Source organism: Silurus meridionalis, chromosome 17 (assembly GCF_014805685.1).
Source record: "Silurus meridionalis isolate SWU-2019-XX chromosome 17, ASM1480568v1, whole genome shotgun sequence".
Taxonomy (NCBI): domain Eukaryota; kingdom Metazoa; phylum Chordata; class Actinopteri; order Siluriformes; family Siluridae; genus Silurus; species Silurus meridionalis.
Genome location: NC_060900.1, coordinates 8,559,959 through 8,581,825, shown reverse-complemented (window position 1 = coordinate 8,581,825; position 21,867 = coordinate 8,559,959). Strand labels below are relative to the sequence as shown.

General features: G+C 38.2%; 1 protein-coding gene across 3 annotated transcripts in view; it reads right to left on the bottom strand.

Annotated features, from left to right (window-relative positions):
* The window catches only part of cacna2d3a (calcium channel, voltage-dependent, alpha 2/delta subunit 3a), a 238,455-nt gene that overhangs the window by 190,003 nt on the left and 26,585 nt on the right, over window positions 1–21,867 (bottom strand). For all 3 annotated transcript variants that reach the window (XM_046871522.1, XM_046871523.1, XM_046871525.1), the window contains exon 3: window positions 2,046–2,162. In XM_046871522.1, the coding sequence (XP_046727478.1) occupies window positions 2,046–2,162 (117 nt within the window). The remainder of the gene's footprint in view (window positions 1–2,045; window positions 2,163–21,867) is intronic.

Below are 21,867 nucleotides of genomic sequence, written 5' to 3'. Positions count from 1 at the left end.
ACAACAGCCTTTGAACAACATGGATTTTAAGATACAGGGAGCCCACAGTATTTATAGTGAAACGGCAGTTCCTGCTGTATGAGAAACCTATCTGTGATGCAGTGCTCTGTTATACTGTGTTTCTTTATAATATTAATGTGTTCTATAGCCGTGGCATCATAATGATGAACGTGCTGTGCAGCATGACATGTTTGAGGGATGACATTTATTCAGCATTTTTTGAGAATAGTCTCTAGTGTCAACTTTGTCCATAAATGCATACATAAATATAGGGCAAACGTGTAAGTTAATAAAGAATTTCAAAGTATGTGGTGTTCTTTAAAAACATACAAATGCTTGAGTTTCACACACTAATTGACACACTGACACAGGACTTATAAATATAAGTCAGGACTAATAAATATGCATGATTGCATATACAGCCCACCCAAGTACACACTGCCACAATACTACACCATTGAATGGACCCCCTTAATTATTACATACAGTATTCCAACATTCTCTCATTCTCCCATACAGTCATTCTATTACACACACACACACACACACACACACACATAAATAAATAAAAAATAAAAATAAAAATCCGATTACTCTGCCAGGAGTATTTACCAACTGCTGGGTTTCATTACCTAAGGGCATTTAAACACTTACATCCAGCTCATGGATTAAACACTGAGCAACATCAAATGCTACCTTTACACACACTGACGCTGCAGCTCTAAAGAGAGGCTAGGCACTGCACTTGATGAGAAATACAAAGAAAAAACTCATGATTGAAATCTGAAACCAATAAAACCAATCAGATACATTTCTTTTTAGCTACTTTTATATTAATTTGAAAATAATTAGAAATTTAATTCAATCTATTTAACTAAACAACAGTAATTGACAAGTAGAGTATATAGACATCTGTCTTTTTCCAGCCATACAGTATGTGCTTTTTCCCCAAACTGTTACCCCACCTCAAATCATAGCCAACAATACGAATCCATTAAAGACACATATGAAGCAGCTACCTAAGCAATACGATTCACCCCTATTACAATGCAGTGCAATCCGATTTTACATGCACATTTAATGCAATTGAATGCAATACGATGCAATAAAATAATATATATATATTATGCTATGCAATTCAGTTTATGGTACAGAAAGGTCGATTTTATTTCTTTGGTTCAGACAGACAGCAAATCATACATTTTATAAAGTGCCTTCTGACTTCTAAACCAAGGCCCTTTCACAAACAGGCCTTTGTAGTGCAAAAAAAAAAAAAAGATTAAATAAAACCAGACAATCTTTTCCTGTTTAGTCTTCAGGAAGATGCAGCTCTCCCTCTGCTGTGTAAATTTATATTCTATGTGACTCTCAGGACATGCCTTAGTCTCTGTAGTGTTGTGATGCATCATACTCACATAGCAGCAGTGTTGCTGAGAACGTGCTTAAGAAAAAGTTAAGCTAGAAGAAATAAATCTACATATTAAATATTAAACAGATGTTTGGTCACCTTCTAAATAATTAAATAATAGCACATTTACTAATAATTATATATAAATAAAACGTTTATACTGATGCAAATATGCAAATGTAAACTTGTATCCAATGCACACATCTTATGCCGGTGCACAGATGCAAATTAATGTGAATCTTACCATCCCTAGTTTACATGAGTGGAGTAAAAGGTGTTGAGTGGCCTGCTATAGACCTTCCAACCTTAACCCCTATTAGGCACTTTTGGAATGAATAAGCACACTGACTGCACCCCAGGCCCCTTTACCCTACATCAGTAGCTGACTACTAAATTTACAACAAGCACACAACAAAATCATCTTCCCAGAAGAGTGCAGGTTATTATAACAGCAAATGGGGACTAAATGTGGAATAGGATACCACATACAATCTTATGGTCATCTGTCCATAAACTTTTGTCTGTTAGTGAGCTATTAATATACCTACAATTTTAAGACAAAATACACAAAGAAAATATATTGATCAACAAATATTAAATGTCCTCCAAATAAGCCTGACACATGTGCCACACTCACCTTCATGGCATCTGCTTTCTTACGAAACATCTCTTCCATGTTTTCTGCCAGTTTCTTCACAAGTTTGAGGCCATCGATTTCCTCCACCCATACTGAACGCTCAAACTCTTTGTATTTCTGAAAGAAGTACAGAAAAAAGGCAAAAGATTGACACACCGCCATGACAGTTTATTTCCAATAATGAACGATATCATTACAATATCGGTAATTGCAAAACACATATTTATGTAATCGCATATTTAGGTTACACACTGCTTAATTTTTGAAACATAAGGAATGGGACATAAAGCAAAAAAATCAATCGAACAAGAGGACAGGGAAGAAATGGGTAAAGGATATATACTAGGAATGTAACACACCAAGATAAACTCACAAAGATACGTTTCACAGAAGGTGAGGTTGAAATTAGATGGGCTGCTTTCCCATTGTTGCTCAACTAGACCTGACCAGAGAGTTGAAAATCTGTGTTGCCCAGCGACAGCCCCAAAACCTCACTGCTCTAGAGGAGATCTGCATGGAGGAATGGGGCGAACTACCAGCAACAGTGTGTAAAAACCTTGTGGAGACTTACAGAAAACATTTGATCTCTGTCATTGCCAACAAAGGGTATATAACAAAGTATTGAGATGAACTATTGTTATTGACTAAATACTTATTTTCCACCATAATTTGCAAATACATTCTTTAACAATCAGACAATGTGATTTTCTGGATTTCTTTTTCTAATTTTGTCTCTCATAGTTGAAGTCTACCTTTGATCTTTTTAAGTGGGAGAACTTGCACAATTGGTGGCTGACTAAATACTTCTTGCCCCACTGTATGTAATGTATGTAGTATTCTGCACAGTGCCACATTCGTTTGGGAGCATCGTAATGTTTTTGGCCTGTCTGTGTCGTATCTCACTGAAACCTGCAAGAAAACCTGTACTCTCAGCCAAATGGTCTGTGTGATCCTTTCTAGAAAATGAGTTCCTAAATGAAAATACTGAATGTGGTGAGGGAGGACATGCAGGTAGTTGATTTTGAAGAGACCGCCGCAGAGGACAGAGTAGAATGGAGACGGATGATCCACTGAGGCGACCCCTAACGATAGCAACCAAAAGAAAATGTATATTTTATTTTACATTTCTTATATTTTATTTTATTTTATCCTTTACTTTAATCTTACTGTAAGCAACTGCAACCCAACAATTTCTCAATAAAGTAAACTGATTCTGATTGATCACTATTAAGGGCACATTAACTAAAATTCTGGTGATACAAGCTGCCAATATATTTAAGTTTCATTTCCATTTAGCCAAATCGCAACCATCACTAACCCTTTATTCTTCTTCTTCTTACAGTTGCTCCCATTAGGGGTCGCCACAGTGGCTCATCTGTCTCCATACTACTCTCTCCTCTCAATTTGCCTCTTTCAAACCAACTACCTGCAGGTCTTCCTTCACCACATCCATAAACCTCCTCCTTGGACTTCCTCTTTTTCTCCTCCCTGTCGGCTCTATCCTCAGCATTCTTCTTCCTATATAGCCCATGTCCCTCCTCTGCACATGTCTAAACCATCTAAATTGTGCCTGCCTCTCCCTTTATTCTAGAGAGAGAAAAAGAGAGAATTCTTATGTATTGCTTCTGTTTTTTGTTGAAAAGAGATTATTTGGACACTCTTTCCAATACTGCAGCTCCCTGCCTACCGTCAACAACATGCACATACACGCACGCACGCACACACACACACAAAAATGAATTATTTCTGTGTGTGTGTGTGTGTGTGTGTGTGTGTGTGTGCGTGTTGTGTTTAAGCATGTGTGTGTTGTGTTTAGGTTCCCATTTTAAGCTTCCAGACAAAGTAGGGAGAGCAAAGAGTGTGAGAGTGAGATAAAATTAGAGAATGAAAAAAAGGAACACAGCTAGTCTATGTGCAGACTCTGAACAAAGAACAAAGAGGTGCTGATATGAAACATTTGCATTCGCTTCTTAGAAAACAACATCTATCACTGGAGTAGACAATGAAAAAAGGAAGTAAAATATGTGAAAAGGAGAGTGACCCTCTTAACATTTCACTCAATCCTCTTTACTCTCCTTTCCTGTTACAATTGCTTTACTTCCTTCTCTCTGTGTGTCTCTCTCTCTCTCTAATCCTCCTTTCCACCCTGCCATTTCCAAACGACTCAAAAGTTTGAACAGAAAAAAAATTTTACTCTTGACAACCTGTGTCCAATCTTGGTGACATCCTGATGAATGAGCAGTGAATTAGAAACACAGTCAAATGCCCCTTAGCCACTCTGGGGGGGATTAATAGAACTGTGTAGCCAATTACCGACTGAGGAGTGTCTGCTCTCTTTTAGTGCAAAGTTACCTCAGAGAAAGGAAAATGAGGGCTAAGACTAGATGAACAACGAAAGCACAGCTCCGGGGAGCAGCAGCCATTGTTTCCCGAAAATCCAACAATGTGCGCATACAAGCCCACACTAAATTTAATAGAGTGTGCAAAAGAGCTCCAAAGTCCCTTCGGATATACTCTCAGGTTGAAAGTCGTTAAAAGCAATGACACGTGAACAAAAGACACTCGACCCAGTCTTGAACATCGATACATCTGGGGAACAATTAACTCGTTAATTAAACCGCTACTTGAACGAGAACACCGCAGCAAATGCACTTGAACAGAGCATGTAAAAGACAGGTACTTTGATCTTGGCTTGTCACCAGATGTTGCATAGGGAGAGATTGTGTGAGAGAGAGAGAGAGAGAGAGAGAGAGAGAGAGAGAGAGAGAGAGAGAGAGAGAGAGAGAGAGAGATGAGAGGAAAATAAGTAAAAGCAGGGATGAAAGAGGATTTTATGAAGAGCTTTAATCTAGAGGCAGAACCAAATCCTTTTCCATTCCCCCTGTGTTTGTGCTTCCCCTTAACCTCCAAATCATTGCCAAAGCTTTGCAAATCCACTAACTCTTGGTCAGATGCAGGCTTTGGCCAAACACAAGCTGAAAGAATACAGAGCAATGCATGTTTGCTGTGTGTGTGTGTGTGTGTGTGTGTGTGTGTGTGTGTGTGTGTGTGTGTGTGTGTGTGTTTAAGCAAAACCATTCAGCAGTGATTTCTAAAATGTGCCCAATATACTGGTGCTCTATTCACGCATCATGAGACATGGGGCTCAGGGGCTAATCTTTTCTGTCCTGTTAGAACTCACTCCCAAAGCCATCTGAAAATCTAGGTTGGTGTTTGGCAGAGGGTGGGGGAGATTGAGCTTTACAAATACATTTGCTTTATCATTGAACAAAACACAGAATAAAAAGAAATGCAATCGAATTGTCATAAAGCGTAGCTATTTTACACTTTTTTAGTAAAATGTTCCTTTCCTTGTTTAAAACATTGCATTTTTTTATATATTTGTGATGATTTTTCATTCACATCATTATTAATAATAAGTAGAGTTAGTTACAGAGTGACTTCATTAACTAAAAGGAAAACCTTTGGCTTTTTTTGGTTTTTCAAATGTCAAAAGTGTTACGTGTCCAAACAATCAACATGTCCTTAAAAATATATTTACTATATTCATATGTAATATAATTTTTTAAATAAAGTATGTTTGATGACAACTAGTTGCTTGCCATTTTGGCCCATGAAAATGGCTAAATATACAGTATAAATGCAAAATCACTGCAGTCACTTGGGTTGGACAATGATTAATGATTGAGGGGAATCTTTATCCCAGTGAGACACAGCCTTAGTGCTGCAACTTTTAGTTCATTTAACGAGCCATTGCCGGCCAGGCTCCCTAAGCCTGGTCTCTGAACAGCTGCCACACACGCCCACATACACACACACACACACACACACACACACACACACACACACAAATGAAGAGAAAAAAATGCATAAAACCACTAACTTTGTAGTGGCAACTGCCAATTAACACACACCACTCGGCATATTTCCTATCATATCAGGCTAATATTTGCTTCCTCCAAGACATGGAAAGTGAGGCAACAGTCAGAGGAATACTTACCCACACTTTAACAAATACACAACCCAGCCATTATGGTTGCACAAGCCAGTGCACTCTTACTGCCAGTCCCAAGCCTGGATAAATGGGAAGGGTTGCGTTACGAAGGGAATCCAGCGTAAAACGTGTCAAATCAAATATGCAGATCACAAATCAAAGTTTTATACTCGATCGGTTAAAGCCCAGGTTACCAACGACCACCACAGGTATTGTTAGCCAACAGGGTACCGGAGGAAATTGGGCTGTTTTCAGGAGAACAAGTGGAGAGGGAGTAAGGCCAGGAACATTGGTGGTGGGTTTAAACTGTCCTATCATGGTGTAGATGGAAAGAGAAATGGTGTAGGTGTAATCTTGAAGAAAGAGTACAGTAAGAGTGTAGTGGAGGTGAAGATATCTTCTTATAGGAAAAATTCTGGAGTGAGTTAGATGAAGTGGTCGAGAGTACACCTAGGAATGAAAATTGGTGATTGGGGCAGACTTCAATGGCCATGTTGGTGAAGGGTACAGAGGTGATGATGAAGTGATTGGTAGGCATAGGAGAGTAAAGTGAAAGGGCAGATGGTGGTAGATTTTGCTAAAAGGATGGAAATGGCAGTGGTAAATACCTATTTTCCTGAACACCAGGAAGGCATCAGGACCAGATGGCATCACAGGTCGGGTTCTGAAAGTCTGCGCTGACCAGCTAGCACCGGTGTTCACTGAGATATTCAACATCTCACTGGAACAGTCTGTTGTCCCCTCATGCTTCAAACAGTCCACCATTGTTTCTGTCCCGAGGAAGCCCCAGCCCACCTGCCTCAATGACTACCACCCTGTAGCCTTGACCTCAGAAGTGATGAAGTGCTTTAAAAGACTGGTCAGAGACTTCATTACTACAACACTACCAGACACACTGGACCCTCTACAGTTTGCGTACCGCCAGAACCGTTCTACTGAGGACGCCATCGCAAATCTTCTACAGACAACAATGAGCCACCTGGACTACAGAAATAGGAATTATACAAAGATGCTGTTTGTAGACACCATCAGCACTGGAGCTCCCCAGGGTTGTGTTTTGAGCCCCTTCTGTACTCACTGTACACATATGACTGTGTGGCCACTTCCAACTCCACCACCATCATCAAGTTTGCTGATGACACTGTTGTGGTGGGCCTGATCTCCAACAATGACGAGACGGCCTACCTACAGGAGGTTAAAAACCTGGAGAGATGGTGCCAGGAGAACAACCTTCTCCTAAATGTCAGCAAGACTAAGACGTTGATAGTGGACTTCAGCATGAAGCAGGAGTGGTCATATCAATCGCTAAACATCAACGGGACCCCAGTGGAGAGAGTGGACTGTCTTGGTCCTGTCACATCAACACCCTGGTGAAGAAGGCCCGGCAGCGTCTGTACCATCTGAGATGATTAAGGGACTTTAAACTTCCCTCTCAGGTGCTAAAGACTTTCTACACCTGCACCATTGAGAGCGTTCTGACGGGAAGCATTACTTCCTGGTTCAGGAACAGCACCATGCAGGACAGGCGAGCCCTCCAGGGGTTAGTGCTTTCAGCTGAACGTACCATCCACACCGAGCTCCCTAACCTGCAGGACATCTACAGCACGTGGTGTCGGACCAAAACCAGGAAGATTGTGAAGGACCTCAGCCATCCAAACAATAGACTCTTTTCTTTAAACGCTTTCGCTCCTTAAAAGCAAACACAGAGAGAATGAGGAGGAGCTTCTTTCCACAGGCCATTCTGAGTTTGAACCAGGAAACACCCAGGATCTAAAACTGGTCCTCTCTCTCCATCTTCAAACTTTTTCTGCAGATTTCTTTTTGCACTATGACACTTTAATCTCTGGACTGTCACTTTAACTCTGGACTTGCGCAGCACAGTGCACTTTATAACACACCATAACGCACACGGCCACTTTGAGGACAATCACGTCAATTCACCTTAAATTTTACTGTTTGACTGTTTACTGTTCATACGCATCCTTGTATATACACTTTTTTCCACATATATCTTTATATATTTTATATTTTTTCTAGTTTATTTATCTATCTTCTTTTTTTCTCTTGGTTTATTTTTCTCCTCTTTTTATTCCCCTCATGCCAGACAGTCGTAAAAAGCATTTCACTGCATTTCATACTCTGTATTTATGTGTATGTGACAAATAAAATGTTATTTGATTTGATTTGATTTGATTTGATTTTAAGAAGGTGATTTTAAGAGGGTGACATATAAGAGTGAAGAAAGGTGCACACAGGTGGACTATGTTCTATGCTGGAGATTGGAGACTGTAAGGTGTTGGCAAGGGACAATGTAGCTAGACAGCATCGGACAAGGATTTGAGGGACCGAGCTGGGAAGTATGTGCTGCAAGTTAGAGCAATAAAGGATGCAGATGGAAATGTGTTGACTAGTGAGAAGAGTGTGTTGAAAGGAGTGTACTGGTAACGGTTTTTTAAAATTAGGGAGATGTGCAGACCTGCAGTAACTACAGGGGAATATAGCTGACCAGTCACACCATAAAGTTATGGGAAAGAGTAGTGGAATCCAGGCTGAAAGAAGAGGTGACCACCTGTGAGCAACAGTATGGTTTCATGCAGAGGAAGAAGACAGATGCAATATTTGCTTTGAGAATGTTGATAGAGAGATACAGAGAACGTCAGCAGGAGTTGCATTGTGTGTTTGTGGATCAAGAAAAGCGTACGACAGAGTGCTAAGAGAGAAGTTGTGGTATTGTATGAGGAAGTCAGGTGTGGCAGAGAAGTATGTGAGGGTATTGCAGGACATGAATGAGGACAGTGTGACAAGGTTCAAGGTGGAGGTGGGACTGCATCAAGGATCAGCTCTGAGCCTTTTCTGCTTGCAGTGGTGATGGACAGGTTGACAGACGAGGTCAGACAGGAGTCTCCATAGACTATGGTGTTTGCAGATGATGTGGGTGGAGAAGAGTGGCAGGAGGGATTTGTGATAGAAGGGTATCTGCAAGAGTGAAAGGGAAAGTTTATAAACTGTGGTGAGAACTGCTATGTTGTATGGTTTGGAGACAGTGGCAATGACTAAAACACAGGAGGTGGAGCTGGAGGTAGCAGAGCTAAAGATACTGATATTTTCATTGGGACAAGGATGGACAGGATTAGAAATCAGTTTATTAGAGGCACTGCGCATGTACTGTAAGACGTTTTGGGGACAAAGCAAGGTGGGACATAGGGTAAATCGGTAGAAGAATGCTGATGATGGAGTCTCCAGGAAAGAGGAAGGCCAAGAAGGAGGATTGTTAATTCGAAAGAGGCAGATGTAGAAGAAAGAGTAGCATGTACACGAATGATCCATTATAGTGTCCCCTAATGGGAGCAGCCGAAAGAAGAAGACAACTTTAACAAATAGTTGATGTACAGTTGGCTAATGTAGCTTTAAATGCAGACGGGGGAGAAAAAGCGTTTTGTTTTGTGCAAAAATATTAGCTTCCATACAATAGGATTAGGGTTTTTCCAGTGTATTTACTGTTCAACACATGATTAGTTGTATCAATCTTTCAACAATGGAGTTTAATAATGACATCAACATTGTGCAAAAAATCTGCTGGGGTTCAAAATTTTAAAAATACATAAATTGGCGCACTGTCTAAACATGTCTATAGTTATTTCAAGGATACTCACAACAACAAATGATAAAAAAATAGACAAAGTTTCTAAGACAGGACTTTTTAAATATGATTATGATATGAGATCTAGGCCAGGTGACACGTGTTTCTGATGGGACCCAACAACAACCTTAAAACGTGCTATGTTGTCAAAAGGAGGTTGTGGGCAACCAAGAATAAAGTTCCTTCTTCAGAGGCCACCAAGGCAACAGAAGAGGTTCCCTTAGCGTCTCCCAGGCAGGAGACACAACACTCCCTATATGGTGTAGTGAGACGCCCAAGGCAAAGCATAAGAACAGTTCAAAGGCAAAAAAAAAGGGAAGGGTAATGGACTGCATCTGTGACCTCTCGTACGCAACAGGAGGGATCCACAAAAATCTTAAAGCAAGGTGAGGATGTAGGCACAATACCATCCTCAGAAAAAAACAAATAAGCAACAACCTTAGTAAAGCAAAAAGGTAACGCATCAAACTAACTGGAGCCAGGTGGCTATTTGTAGAGGAATATTAGGATGGAATGACACCCCTGGCAAAACTGTGAGCTATAAAAGCACCCTCCACAGGGAAAATAGATAGAGAGAGGTCAGGAGTAACAAAGGCAAATTTATAACAATGGCATACAAACCTTGAGTGGAAAAAAAAAATTTATGTTAAAAATCAAACACAAAAACATGAACTAGAGGATGCTCATGACAAGCTACAAAAGCTAGAAATTGGGTGCTACCCTCTGTCATGCAAGAGGGGAAGCAATGTTATTCAAATAGCAAGCTGGAAGCCATAAACATCAGCAAGGTGAGGAAGGCAGCAGTGGCATCTTCAGAGAAGCAGAGAAAGGGCTGGGGAGGGCTTGGGAGGTGGTAGCTTAGTGGTTACGGCTTTGGGTTACTGATTGGAAGGCCGGGGGTTTAAGCCAAGATGCCACTGTTGGGCTGCTAAGCAATGCCCCTAACCATCTGTGCTCCACGGGTGCTGTATTATGTCTGGCCCTGCATTCTGACTCCAGCTTCCTAACATCATTGGGATTGCGAAGATAGAATTTCACTGAGCTGTAATGCATATGTGACAAATATAAAGCACCTTTTTACACAAGATAAAGCATACATACTATTGCTCATTATATTACAATGTGATTTAGGTGCAGTCAGTTGAAATAGTGAATGGTTGTTAGGTGACAATCGGAACTACCAAGGTGCATTCCTGCTTGCCAAAATGTTTTTTTTTAAATACTGATTCTGTTTTGATTTTTAAGATTTTTCTGCTTCATTCTGTGCCCACACAGAAAAAGTTTATGCCCTAGACACACCTTGTGCCTCAGTGGACACTAGATTTGCACAGAACAACTGCCACAGTGACAATCTGCTCATATAGAAAATCCTTAGTTACATCCTTTATTCACTTACTACTGTCAGGCATTACAATATCCAGCTGTAGAATGGTAATGACTAATAATTCCACTATCAGGTGCCACCCAGAGAATGATGGGTTCCTGTAAGAGTCTGGTGTTTATCCTTTTTATAAACTGATTCCATTAAAGCTGTTTTTTTTGGTTTGTTTTTTTGGTTTGTTAGAACCACTATAAAACATTTATTGAAGATGTAATTGAATCATCTGTTTAGGTTGGAAAGCCTTTAGATGTTTATGTGTAAATAGGATGTGTATTATGAGTTGATCCATAATGAAATAATGACTATATAATGAATAATTGATGCATTTCTTAAGCATAAATGACAAAAAAAATGTAAAATGTGTCATACAGAATTCCATTAAGCATAGTATTTGTAGGAAAGTCAAAATGTCATGATGATGAATATGATTGAACATTGGTATACATTTTCTTTTTTCCTTGCACTTCAATGTGCACAGCAACAGATGACTGTAAAAAGAGGAACATGATGCACAAATGAAGTGGAACAATTAATTTCACGCTTGTCCTTGCAGCCGGAGCTGCAAACCGGTCAGTGGATGAAAATCTACTGGTGACAGACTAGCACTGTTTATAGCTGACCTACTCAAGCATAGATGAGCACAAGTAAAGCATGCATAGTGAATAAAAAAACTATTATAAGTCTGTAATAACAGGAATGTGAAAAAAAAAGAATTGAACTCTAGCCAAAAAGTTGAAGCTGAATACTGAATTTTTGCAAGAAACTTACAAGACCACAAACAAGATGCAAGATGCAATGTTGTACACATAGAGAGAAAATAATCCCAAAATTTGACACATGCTATGTAACCACTGAGCACTGCTTATGTTAAGGACATTTATAGTTAAATTTAATGTAATTTTATTTGTTACCTACTCACACATTGATTTCAAGCTAAGATGAATAGCAATACAATGTGCTGAATCATATAATATTTTACAATGCACCGACTAACTAAGATAAAAGCCATGTTATCTTATAAAATTAAAATGCTCTAAGTAGAGCTTAGACTATTGTGAAGCAACACATTGATGAAATATATTATCAATTAGGGCTGCAGCTATTGATTATTTTAGTAATCAAGTATTCGATTAGTCCATCAATTAATCGAGTACTCGGATAAGAAGTACTTTTTCTTCATTTAAGAGTAATACTTCAGGTAATACTTCAGTAATGCTTCAGGTCATTGTCTTGTTGTGTGGTGAAATCAGATCCAATGAGCCAAACTCCAGAATTTTTTTTTCCAACAGAAATATCAAATTTGGACTCATCTGTCCACAATTCTTTCTTCCAAAAGGAAAATGCATGTGTCTCAAAAACAACAAAAGACTAGGTGTTTTTAACTTTTTCCAACTTTGTACATTCTGATATTAACTACCATGAACAGCTACACACAAGAAACAACAGAGAAATAGAATTTGACAATAGGAAATAGAGAAAAAGCCTCTTATACCACTACAACAACATAATGGCAATAATAAAAAATGTGGGGCTAATCTCACAAGAGACTAATTACACGATAATAGATAGCAGGTTGAGAATGTGAAAATTCACAGGCAGTGGCCTTGGGGAGATGGAACAAATCAGTTGTCCTCATCTGGAAATAACAGAGTTCTGCCTTAAGGGTCTAGCAAAAGTCAGAGCCATCAACCTAAGCCTGTAATGAAATCTGGACAGTCAAGATGCCCATAATGGAACAATTCAATGAAGTCAAATCAGACAAAGTAAATCAGCGTTAGAAGCTTTCAGTGCAGATCAGCTAATATCATAATGCCCAGGTGGAAATCAATCTGTGATGTTTGTGCCATTTTTATAATGTTATCATATACAACAGAGCAGATCTACTCAATCCATTCGGATATAATGTTATAAATGTAATCAAATAAAGTCATTATTTAAGCAGTTTTTCTTTCTTAGTTTTCACTTCACTTCCATTCTGCACTGTCCAATGAGACATACACTGTTATTCTCACAAGAGGATGTAACTCCAGTCACCCTGACAAAGACTGAGATTGTTTTCTTACTGATTCCAAATGCATATATATTCAGAGCAAAAGAGTGACAAATAAAACTTATCCCTAAGAAAGGTGGGTTAAACAAATAGAGTGAGAATTTCAGTGAGAATGAAGTTCATCAAGTTTATTTTGTACATCATTGTCCTGTTGCATTACCCAATTTTAGCAGAACTTTATATTGATGGCCTCATATTTGACTTTAGTATATATATTAGGAGTTCATGGTCAACTCAATGACTGCAGGTTGTCCAGGTTCTGTGGCTACAAAACAAGTCCAAATCATCAACACTCCACCAGCATGTTTTATCATTGATGTGAGGTGTTTTATGTTGATATGCTGTGTTTTGTTTTTGCCAAACATCTCCACTTTGGTCTCCTCTGCCCAAAGAACACTGTTCCAAAAGTCTTGTAGTTTGTCTGAAGTAACTTTGTAAACCTAAGCCATGCTACTATGTTCACTTTAATTTTTACTATCATGAACTTTCTCATGTAAAATGCTAACTGAGGCCTGTAGAGTCTGATGTTACTCTTGGGCCTTTAGCAATTTCTTTGAGCATTGCACAGTCTGCCCTTAGGTTGAATTTGCTGGAATGTCAACTCCAAACTGATTCCAACTGTTTTGATTTATTTCCACTTGTGTATATTTCACTGTTCCTCACTGTAAAATAATGAACTTTAAATTGTTTGAACTTTATAATTCTTTACAGATTGACAGCCATTACCATTTGCATCTCTGAGGTCATTGCCAATGTCTTTCCATGCTCCAGACCAATAAACTGTTAAAATTTGGACTTTTATAGAGGCGGTCACAGTTGCTGATGATCAAATAATCAAGGGCAATTAATCAGCAGCACTATTTAGCCTCTTAAATCCCATAAGAGCAGTTAATTTAATTTAATTTTAACTGTATATTATTGTTCATAGTACATATATATTCATATTCATTTGTAAATTATATTCACAGTACATATATATTCATTTGTATATTATGTTCATAATACATATATATTCATCTATATACTACATTCATAGTACATATACATCTGTAAATTACTGTTTATAGTCCTATAATACCATTCTATTTAACTTATGTAAATCATGTAAACACTGTATATCCTGCACTGATATTGCACTCTGGTTAGACCCAAACTGCATTTCGTTGCCTTGTACTTGTACATGTGTAATGACAATAAAGTTTAATCTAATCTAATCTAATCTAATTTTTCACACAGGATGTTTCACATTTTGGCTTTATTTCTCTGTGTAGAATATGTTTTTTTTTTTTTGTGTACCTAATTTTTAGAGTGGATAAGGACCAGCTGATGTTTATGATGTCCTCATATGTAAAACCATTGAAAGGGCATAAATGGCACCAGTCCCTAAAAGGGGATCACATCTCAAACTTTGGGCAATTCTGAGTTTTTTTTTTTTTAATGAAGACTAGAGAACCCAGAGGAATCCTATTTCAGTTCAGTTTTTCAAAATACATTTTTTACCTTAGAAAATATGCACACTATATAACCCTTATATTTATTCTGTAAAAAAAAAAGTCTAAGACAGTAGACATTTTAAGCTTTAGACATTATTATGCCTAAAACTGTCAAAAGAATTTAGATTCATGTATAGGAACACCATGCAATTCCTATGCAATTCATGCATAGGAACACCAGGATCAACAACACAGTGGGCCCTCATGCAAGGCCCTTAAGCCTCTCTGACCCTAAGGTTCCTAACAAGCTGGGATATTTAAAGAAACGGATTTGACTGTGCTATAAGGTATGCAGTATGTGACAAACGCAGGCTGTTTCTAAAAAAGCAATACAACATTATCCCTGAAATAAAAAATGTTCAAATGTGCTTGCAGACAAAAATGTTTGGTCTCAAATATTTAATATATAAAATATGATACTGTGCCCTCCACAATTATTGGCACCCCTGTTTAAGATGTGGTCGTGGACTTCAAAAAATTCTCCTTTTTTTTAAGTACATAACTTTGGTGGTAAAAAAATCACACATTTAGAAAAAAAACAAAAAACTTGAAATCATGTGTGCCACAATTATTGGCACCCCTGATGTTAATACTTTGTACAACCTCCTTTTGCCAACAAGACAGCACTTAATCTCCTCCTATAACATTTCACAAGATTGGAGAACACAGAGAGAGGGTTTTTTGACCATTCTTCTTTGCACAATCTTTCTAGATCATCCAGTGTCCTGGGTCCTCTCTTATGCACTCTTCTCTTTAGCTCTCCCCACAGGTTTTCGATTGGGTTGAGGTCTGGGGACTGAGATGGCCATGGGAGGACCTTGAGTTTGTGACTGCTGAACCACTTTTGTGTAGATTTTGCCACGTTTTGGATCATTATCCTGCTGAAAGACCCAATGACGACCCATCTTCAGCTTTCTGGCAGAGGCCATCAGGTTTTTATTTTAAATATCCTGGTACTTCAAAGCGTTCATAATGCCATGCACCCTAACAAGGTTCCCAGGGCCTTTGGAAGAGAAACAGGCCCACAGCATCACAGATCCTCCACCATACTTCACGGTGGGCATGAGGTGCTTTTCGGCATACTCATCTTTTGTTTTACGCCAGACCCACTTAGAGTGTTTGTTGCCAAAAAGCTCAATCTTAGTCTCATCTGACCAAAGCACACGATCCCAGTTGAAGTCCCAGTACCGCTTAGCAAACTCCAGACGTTTATGTTTGTGAGTGTTAGTGAGAAAAGGCTTTTTCCTTGCATGCCTCCCAGACAGCTTGTTGGCATGTAGAGAGCGTCTGATGGTTGTTTTGGAGACTCTGTGACCCCAAGATGCCACTCTTTGATGCAATTCTGTAAAGGTGAGCTTGGGAAATTTTTTTACTTCTCTTACCATCCTCCTCACTGTGCGTTGTGGCAAGATAAACTTGGAACCTCTTCCAGCCTTGTTTGTCACTGTTCCAGTTGTTTTAAACTTCTTAATGATTCCTCTGACTGTAGATACAAGGCGAGTGGCTATTTTCTTGTAGCCATTGCCTGACTTATGAAGGTCGACACACATCTGCCTTACTTGAATGGTGTGTTCTCTTGTCTTTGCCATGTTGACAAATGGGTAAGAGAATTAGGCCTCTGTGTCACGTCATATTTATACCCCAGGGAAACAGGAAATCATGAATTACTAATTAAAAGTCCCTAGATACCCTGACCAACCTTAGCAACTACAGAAAAATTTATTAAAAAAAATAAAAACAATTACATTTTTCAGAGGAATTGTTAGGGGTGCCAATAATTGTGGGACACATGATTTCAAGTTTTTTTTTTTTTTCTAAATGTATGATTTTTTTTACCACCAAAGTTATGTACTTAAATGAAAGGTTGGATTTTCTCTTTTTGCATTTGGGTTCTATGTTGTTTTAAAAAAGGAGAATTTTTAGAAGTCCACGACAACATCTTAAACAGGGGTGCCAATAATTGTGGAGGGCACTGTAAATATTACACCAATAAGGCAAAACATTATGACCACCTGTCCAATATTGTGTTGGTCCCCCCTCCATTAACAGCATTAACTTTATCAGCAATTTCAGCTACAGGAGCTTGTCTGTTGAATCAGACCACACGGGCCAGCCTTCGCTCCCCACAGGCATCAATGAGACTTGGCTGCCCATGTAACCAGTTCTTTTCCTTTTTTGGATCACTTTTAAAATATACTGAGCACTGTAGGGACTGTGGGACAGCCCGCAAGAGCTGCAGTTTTGGAGATTCTCGGACCCAGTCGTCTAGCCACCAAAATTTGCCCCTTGTCAAACTCACTCAAAATCCTTATGTTTGCCCATTTTTCCTGCTTCTAACACATCAACCATTGGGACAGAATGTTTACTTGCTGCCTAATAAATCCCACCCACTAACAGCTACCACGATGAAGCAATAATCAGTATTAGTCCCTTCAACACTCATAATGTTATAATGTCATAATTTTATGCCTGGTAGGTGTATAAGTATATCTTTTTTTTTAAATAGAGCAACAAACTTAACAGTGTAGGACTGTTGTATGATGCAACTGTCAATGAATCAACAATGGCTCTCTTTGTAAAGCTGAAGCAAAACCACTGAAAATTGCAAGTAATCTTACGTTAAATAATAGTAATGGTAAGACTGCCATGTTACATAAAATACTTTAGAAATATTGTTCATATGTGAATGCTAATGGGTTGGTGTTTTATTTTACTTATTAAACTAACTTTCCACCCACTGAGTGCATTTTATTAAAATTTTCATTAGATTCCAGTCAACGTTAATTAGTGGCAAAATAACTTTTGATTATAGTGGGTTGTAAGTTTCTACCACTGTAACAAAATTAAAAATTAGTGGGCTCTTTGCCCATAGTTCAACCATAAGACTAAAATACAAACAGGGCCAGGGTGTCTCCTAGCCTGTGTATTTCTCTAAACCTGTGTGATAGTATACAGTAATTACACAATGACCTCTGACTCCTTATCTGTGATCTGTTTAAAATCACACAGAGTTACACAGATATACACAAACACACACCCTCCTACCCCTCCACTTACTAGATCTAATGTAGTCATCATTTTCTTTATGTTTTCGTGTTCCATGGAGCCAAACAACTGAAGAAGATAATAACGGAGAGAGAGAACAAGCTGCAATCTTTTAAATGGGCCGACTATGTCTTCACTCTCCCATTCGCCATCCCCCCTCTGTTTCCGCAAACGCATTGTCTCTCTCCCTCATTCTATCTGAAATGTTTTTTCATGCTCTGTAGTGCAGACAATACAAGGCAAGCTTGGAGCCAACAAATACAATTCGCCCGGAAGATTTAGCCGGAAATGAAGACTTTACAATGTAAAAATGCAAAAATGAGCTATCTTATTATTAGTCTGTCTATTATGAATTTTTATTATACTATACATGGATGGAGTAAATAGAATAAAATCCAGTAATTACAGAGATAGACATTCACCCTTGACTACCGCATGAGTCAAATAAGTTCTTTCTGTTATGCCTATTCCCACGTTATTCCCATCCTGAAGTTGCGCCAGCTCCAGTCGTGTCCCACCTCATGGAGATTGTGAACCTTTAAAGAAGTAGATGCTGACTCCACAAACATCTCGAACCATCTAGAGACGTATCAGTGCCAGCTAGATTCCACTTCATGTAGAGTTTGAACATTGGACCTCTTTGAGTGTTTAAAGGATTAAGAAGCTGATGTTGGATTTATGATGATCTCAAATGACTGTATAATATTATAGAAAGGACATTACTCATAAACTTACATTCTTGTTAGTTCTCACTCTCCGGTGTTTTGTATTGTTTTAAAAACGTATAATCACATTCTTGATATCACCGAAATGAGGATGGTTCCTCTCAAGGTTTTTTTCCTCATAACATCTAAGGGAATTTTTCCTTGCCACGGTCACCATGGCTGCTTTGAGACAATGTCCATTGTAAAAAGCGCTATAGAAATAAACTTGACTTGACTGACTATTTGGTTCTTTCGGCGCAGGTAAACAGGATAAATGTACAGAACAGTGTGCAGTAGAACTTCTAAAAACTTATCTCTCATATCACAGAAACAGATTTATATACTAAATTAATTAATAATTTATAAAATTGATTTAGTTTAATTAATAAAAACACAAGCACATCAACACATCAAGCAAGTCGACAGAATGTCACACTTGACTATCTAGTGAGTTTTTATAGTAACAAAGTAATGGTCATTTGAAATTCCAAAATGTACAGTATAAAGTCTAGCAGCTCATTCTGTTTGCTCTCAGATGCAACAATGTTTTTCAAAAAGCAGCTGTGTTTCCTTTGGTGCATGAAACACACCAAAGAACCATTATCATTTAAGAGGTTTCAGGCAAGACTTTCGACACTTTCAGTTACCCAATGTGTGTGCACTGCATACATGACATGATATAACGTTTAATATAATAAAATTTGAACAGTGTTAGCACAAAATAGCACAATAAACCAAATATAAGATTATTACATATATTTTATAATTACATTATATAGACAAAAGTATTGGGACACCTGACTTTTCCAACCATATGTGGGTTCTTTCACAAAACTATTGCATAAGTTAGAGACACACAATTGTATTGGATGTCTGTGGATGCAATAGCATAACACAAACTAGGAGACCCAAACCCCTTCCAGCATGACAATGCCCCACTTCATAAAGCAATCTGCATTAAGATATAGTTCACAATGGCCTGCTTTGGAGCTCTGACCTCAATCCTTTTGAACACTTTTTGAATTAATTTACTGCACACCAGGCCTCCTCACCTCCCCTACATCAGTACCTGACATTACTAACACTCTTGATGCTGAATGAGCACAAATCTCTACAACCACACTCCAAAGTCTAGTGGAACTTCTTTAAGGAAGAGTTAAGTATATTAGAACAGCAAATGGTGACTAAATTACTTTGGTTCATATAGTATTACTTCTCCTGGCACAAACATAACTTGGAAGAAAACAAACTTTAATTAATTGTAATACATTATAATAACCTTACAGTAGGAAATAATGATGAACTATATTCAAGATATTTTTGGTTGCTGTCATTTTTTTGACATGCATAATCTTCTTTAACTGCTCCCATTAGGGGTCGCCACAGCGGATTATCCGTCTGGATCTACCTGCATGTCTTCCTTCACCACCTCCATAAACCTCCTCCTTGGTCTTCCTCTTTTCCTCCTTCCTGGTTTGACATGCATAATAATAATAATAATAATAATAATAATAATAATAATAATAATAATAATAATAATAATAATAATTAATAATAATAATAATAATAATGTAATCTTTTGAGTACTGCATTATGAATAAAAATCTTATAATGATATAAAAACATTTTGACAGCACCGACCTTGCTAAGGACAAAATTATTCTCTAATTGTTCGTCTGTAAAGTTTGCAGGAATGGAGGGAGAACCACAAGGGACAATCTGTCCAATATGGTAAAAGAGTTTGACAGCACTCCTGATCCATTCAAGCACGGGAAAAGGGCAAAGGAGAAGTGGAAAAAAAATCCAGCAGAGCTTGAACAAAGTGCTCTTGCCAGCTGAAACTATTTTGAGGTTCACATGATTCTTACGTCAACCTGCGGCACCCCCTCAGCTCTTTTATCAATGTATACTTCAGAGCTATAAAGTAAGATGCATTATTGAACAGTCAGACTTTCCTGTCCATGACTGAAACAACAGTCAGACTCTATTACACCAAATACAGAAAGAGAAGCAAAAAAAAGGGAGAGAAAAAAGAGACATAGGAACCATTTATGTTTTAGATTTTTCTCCACTATTTGATGCAGTATTCTGAAAAGGCCAGAAAGCTTTTTTTTCTTTTTCATGTGCACAACTTCATGTATAAAGAGACATTACATTGAAAATTTAAATAATATATGAGTAATGTTTTTAGCTAATATCCAGTTTATATTGTATTTATGCTACATTAAACTAAAGGGCCAAAGATATTTGGACACGGCCATCATGCCTATATAAATACTCGTTGATTTGCTTCTATAACAGCCTTCATCTTCAGACTAAACTAGCTTTTTTTCTAGATTTTAAACACGGCTATGAGAATTTCTACCAATTTAGTAACCAAAATATTAGCTAGGTTGGGCACTGCTTTTTGGATAGACACCCTGGTGCACAGTCAGCATTTCAATTCGTTACAATGGAGTTGAAGTCAATGATGCAAAAGTCAAAGCTTTGTGTTTAGGTCACATACTGTAAGTTCTTCTAACCTTACCAGATCATGCCTTTATAGAGTTTGTTTTGTGTGCAACAGTATTGTCATGTTTGATTAGGTTTGGGACCTTTTGTTCCAATAAAGACAAATAACAATTTTACAACAAAGACATTCTGGACAGTAGTCCACCTCTGTGTGTGATCAAGTGGTCAGGTATTCAAATACTTTTAGCCATAAAGTCTATGTTGCAGACTGAAGATGGAAAATATATATATGTATGTTATTATTATTTGCTCATAATTCCCAATGATAATTATTTCCAATGTCCATGTTCTAAAGTGCTTTCACACACACACACACACACACACACACACACACACACACACCTCGTAGGAGCCATGACTGAAGCTTGTAAGATTGCAGGATGAACATTTGTTGTCATTACCTCAACAATGTGTCTGGCTTACTGAAGGGTCATGGAGCATCCACTGATTGCTGCCTATACCATGATAAGAGCAAATAACCCAAAATGTGTTTCCAATTCTTACATCCATCATCCATCATTGAGAAATAGAGAGAAAGAGAGAAAGTAGGACAAAATTGAGAGGGAATACACAAAGTCAAGACGCTAGGGAGTGTGTACATTGTGACACCATAGGTGTGATATGCGAGCTGCTTCAAGGCTTATCTACAAAATATACATGAGAGCATGCCCAACAACACTGCCTACCCCTCCTTCTTCTAAACCCATACTCTTTATCTCTCTCTCTCTCTCTCTCTCTCTCTCTCTCTCTCTCTCACACACACACACACACACACACACACACACACACACACACACACACACACACACACACACAAACACACCCTCTCTCTCTTACCAAATTAAACCTGGTAAAAAAATGTGTATGATGGCATGAGAAAACATGTGTTCTATTTTATAGTTCAACAAGCTACACTCTCCTGATTGACAGTTAAATATTGTTTATATGTTGTTACAGGATGCAGAAAAACTAGTTCATGCTTTTGTTACTTCTAGATTAGACTA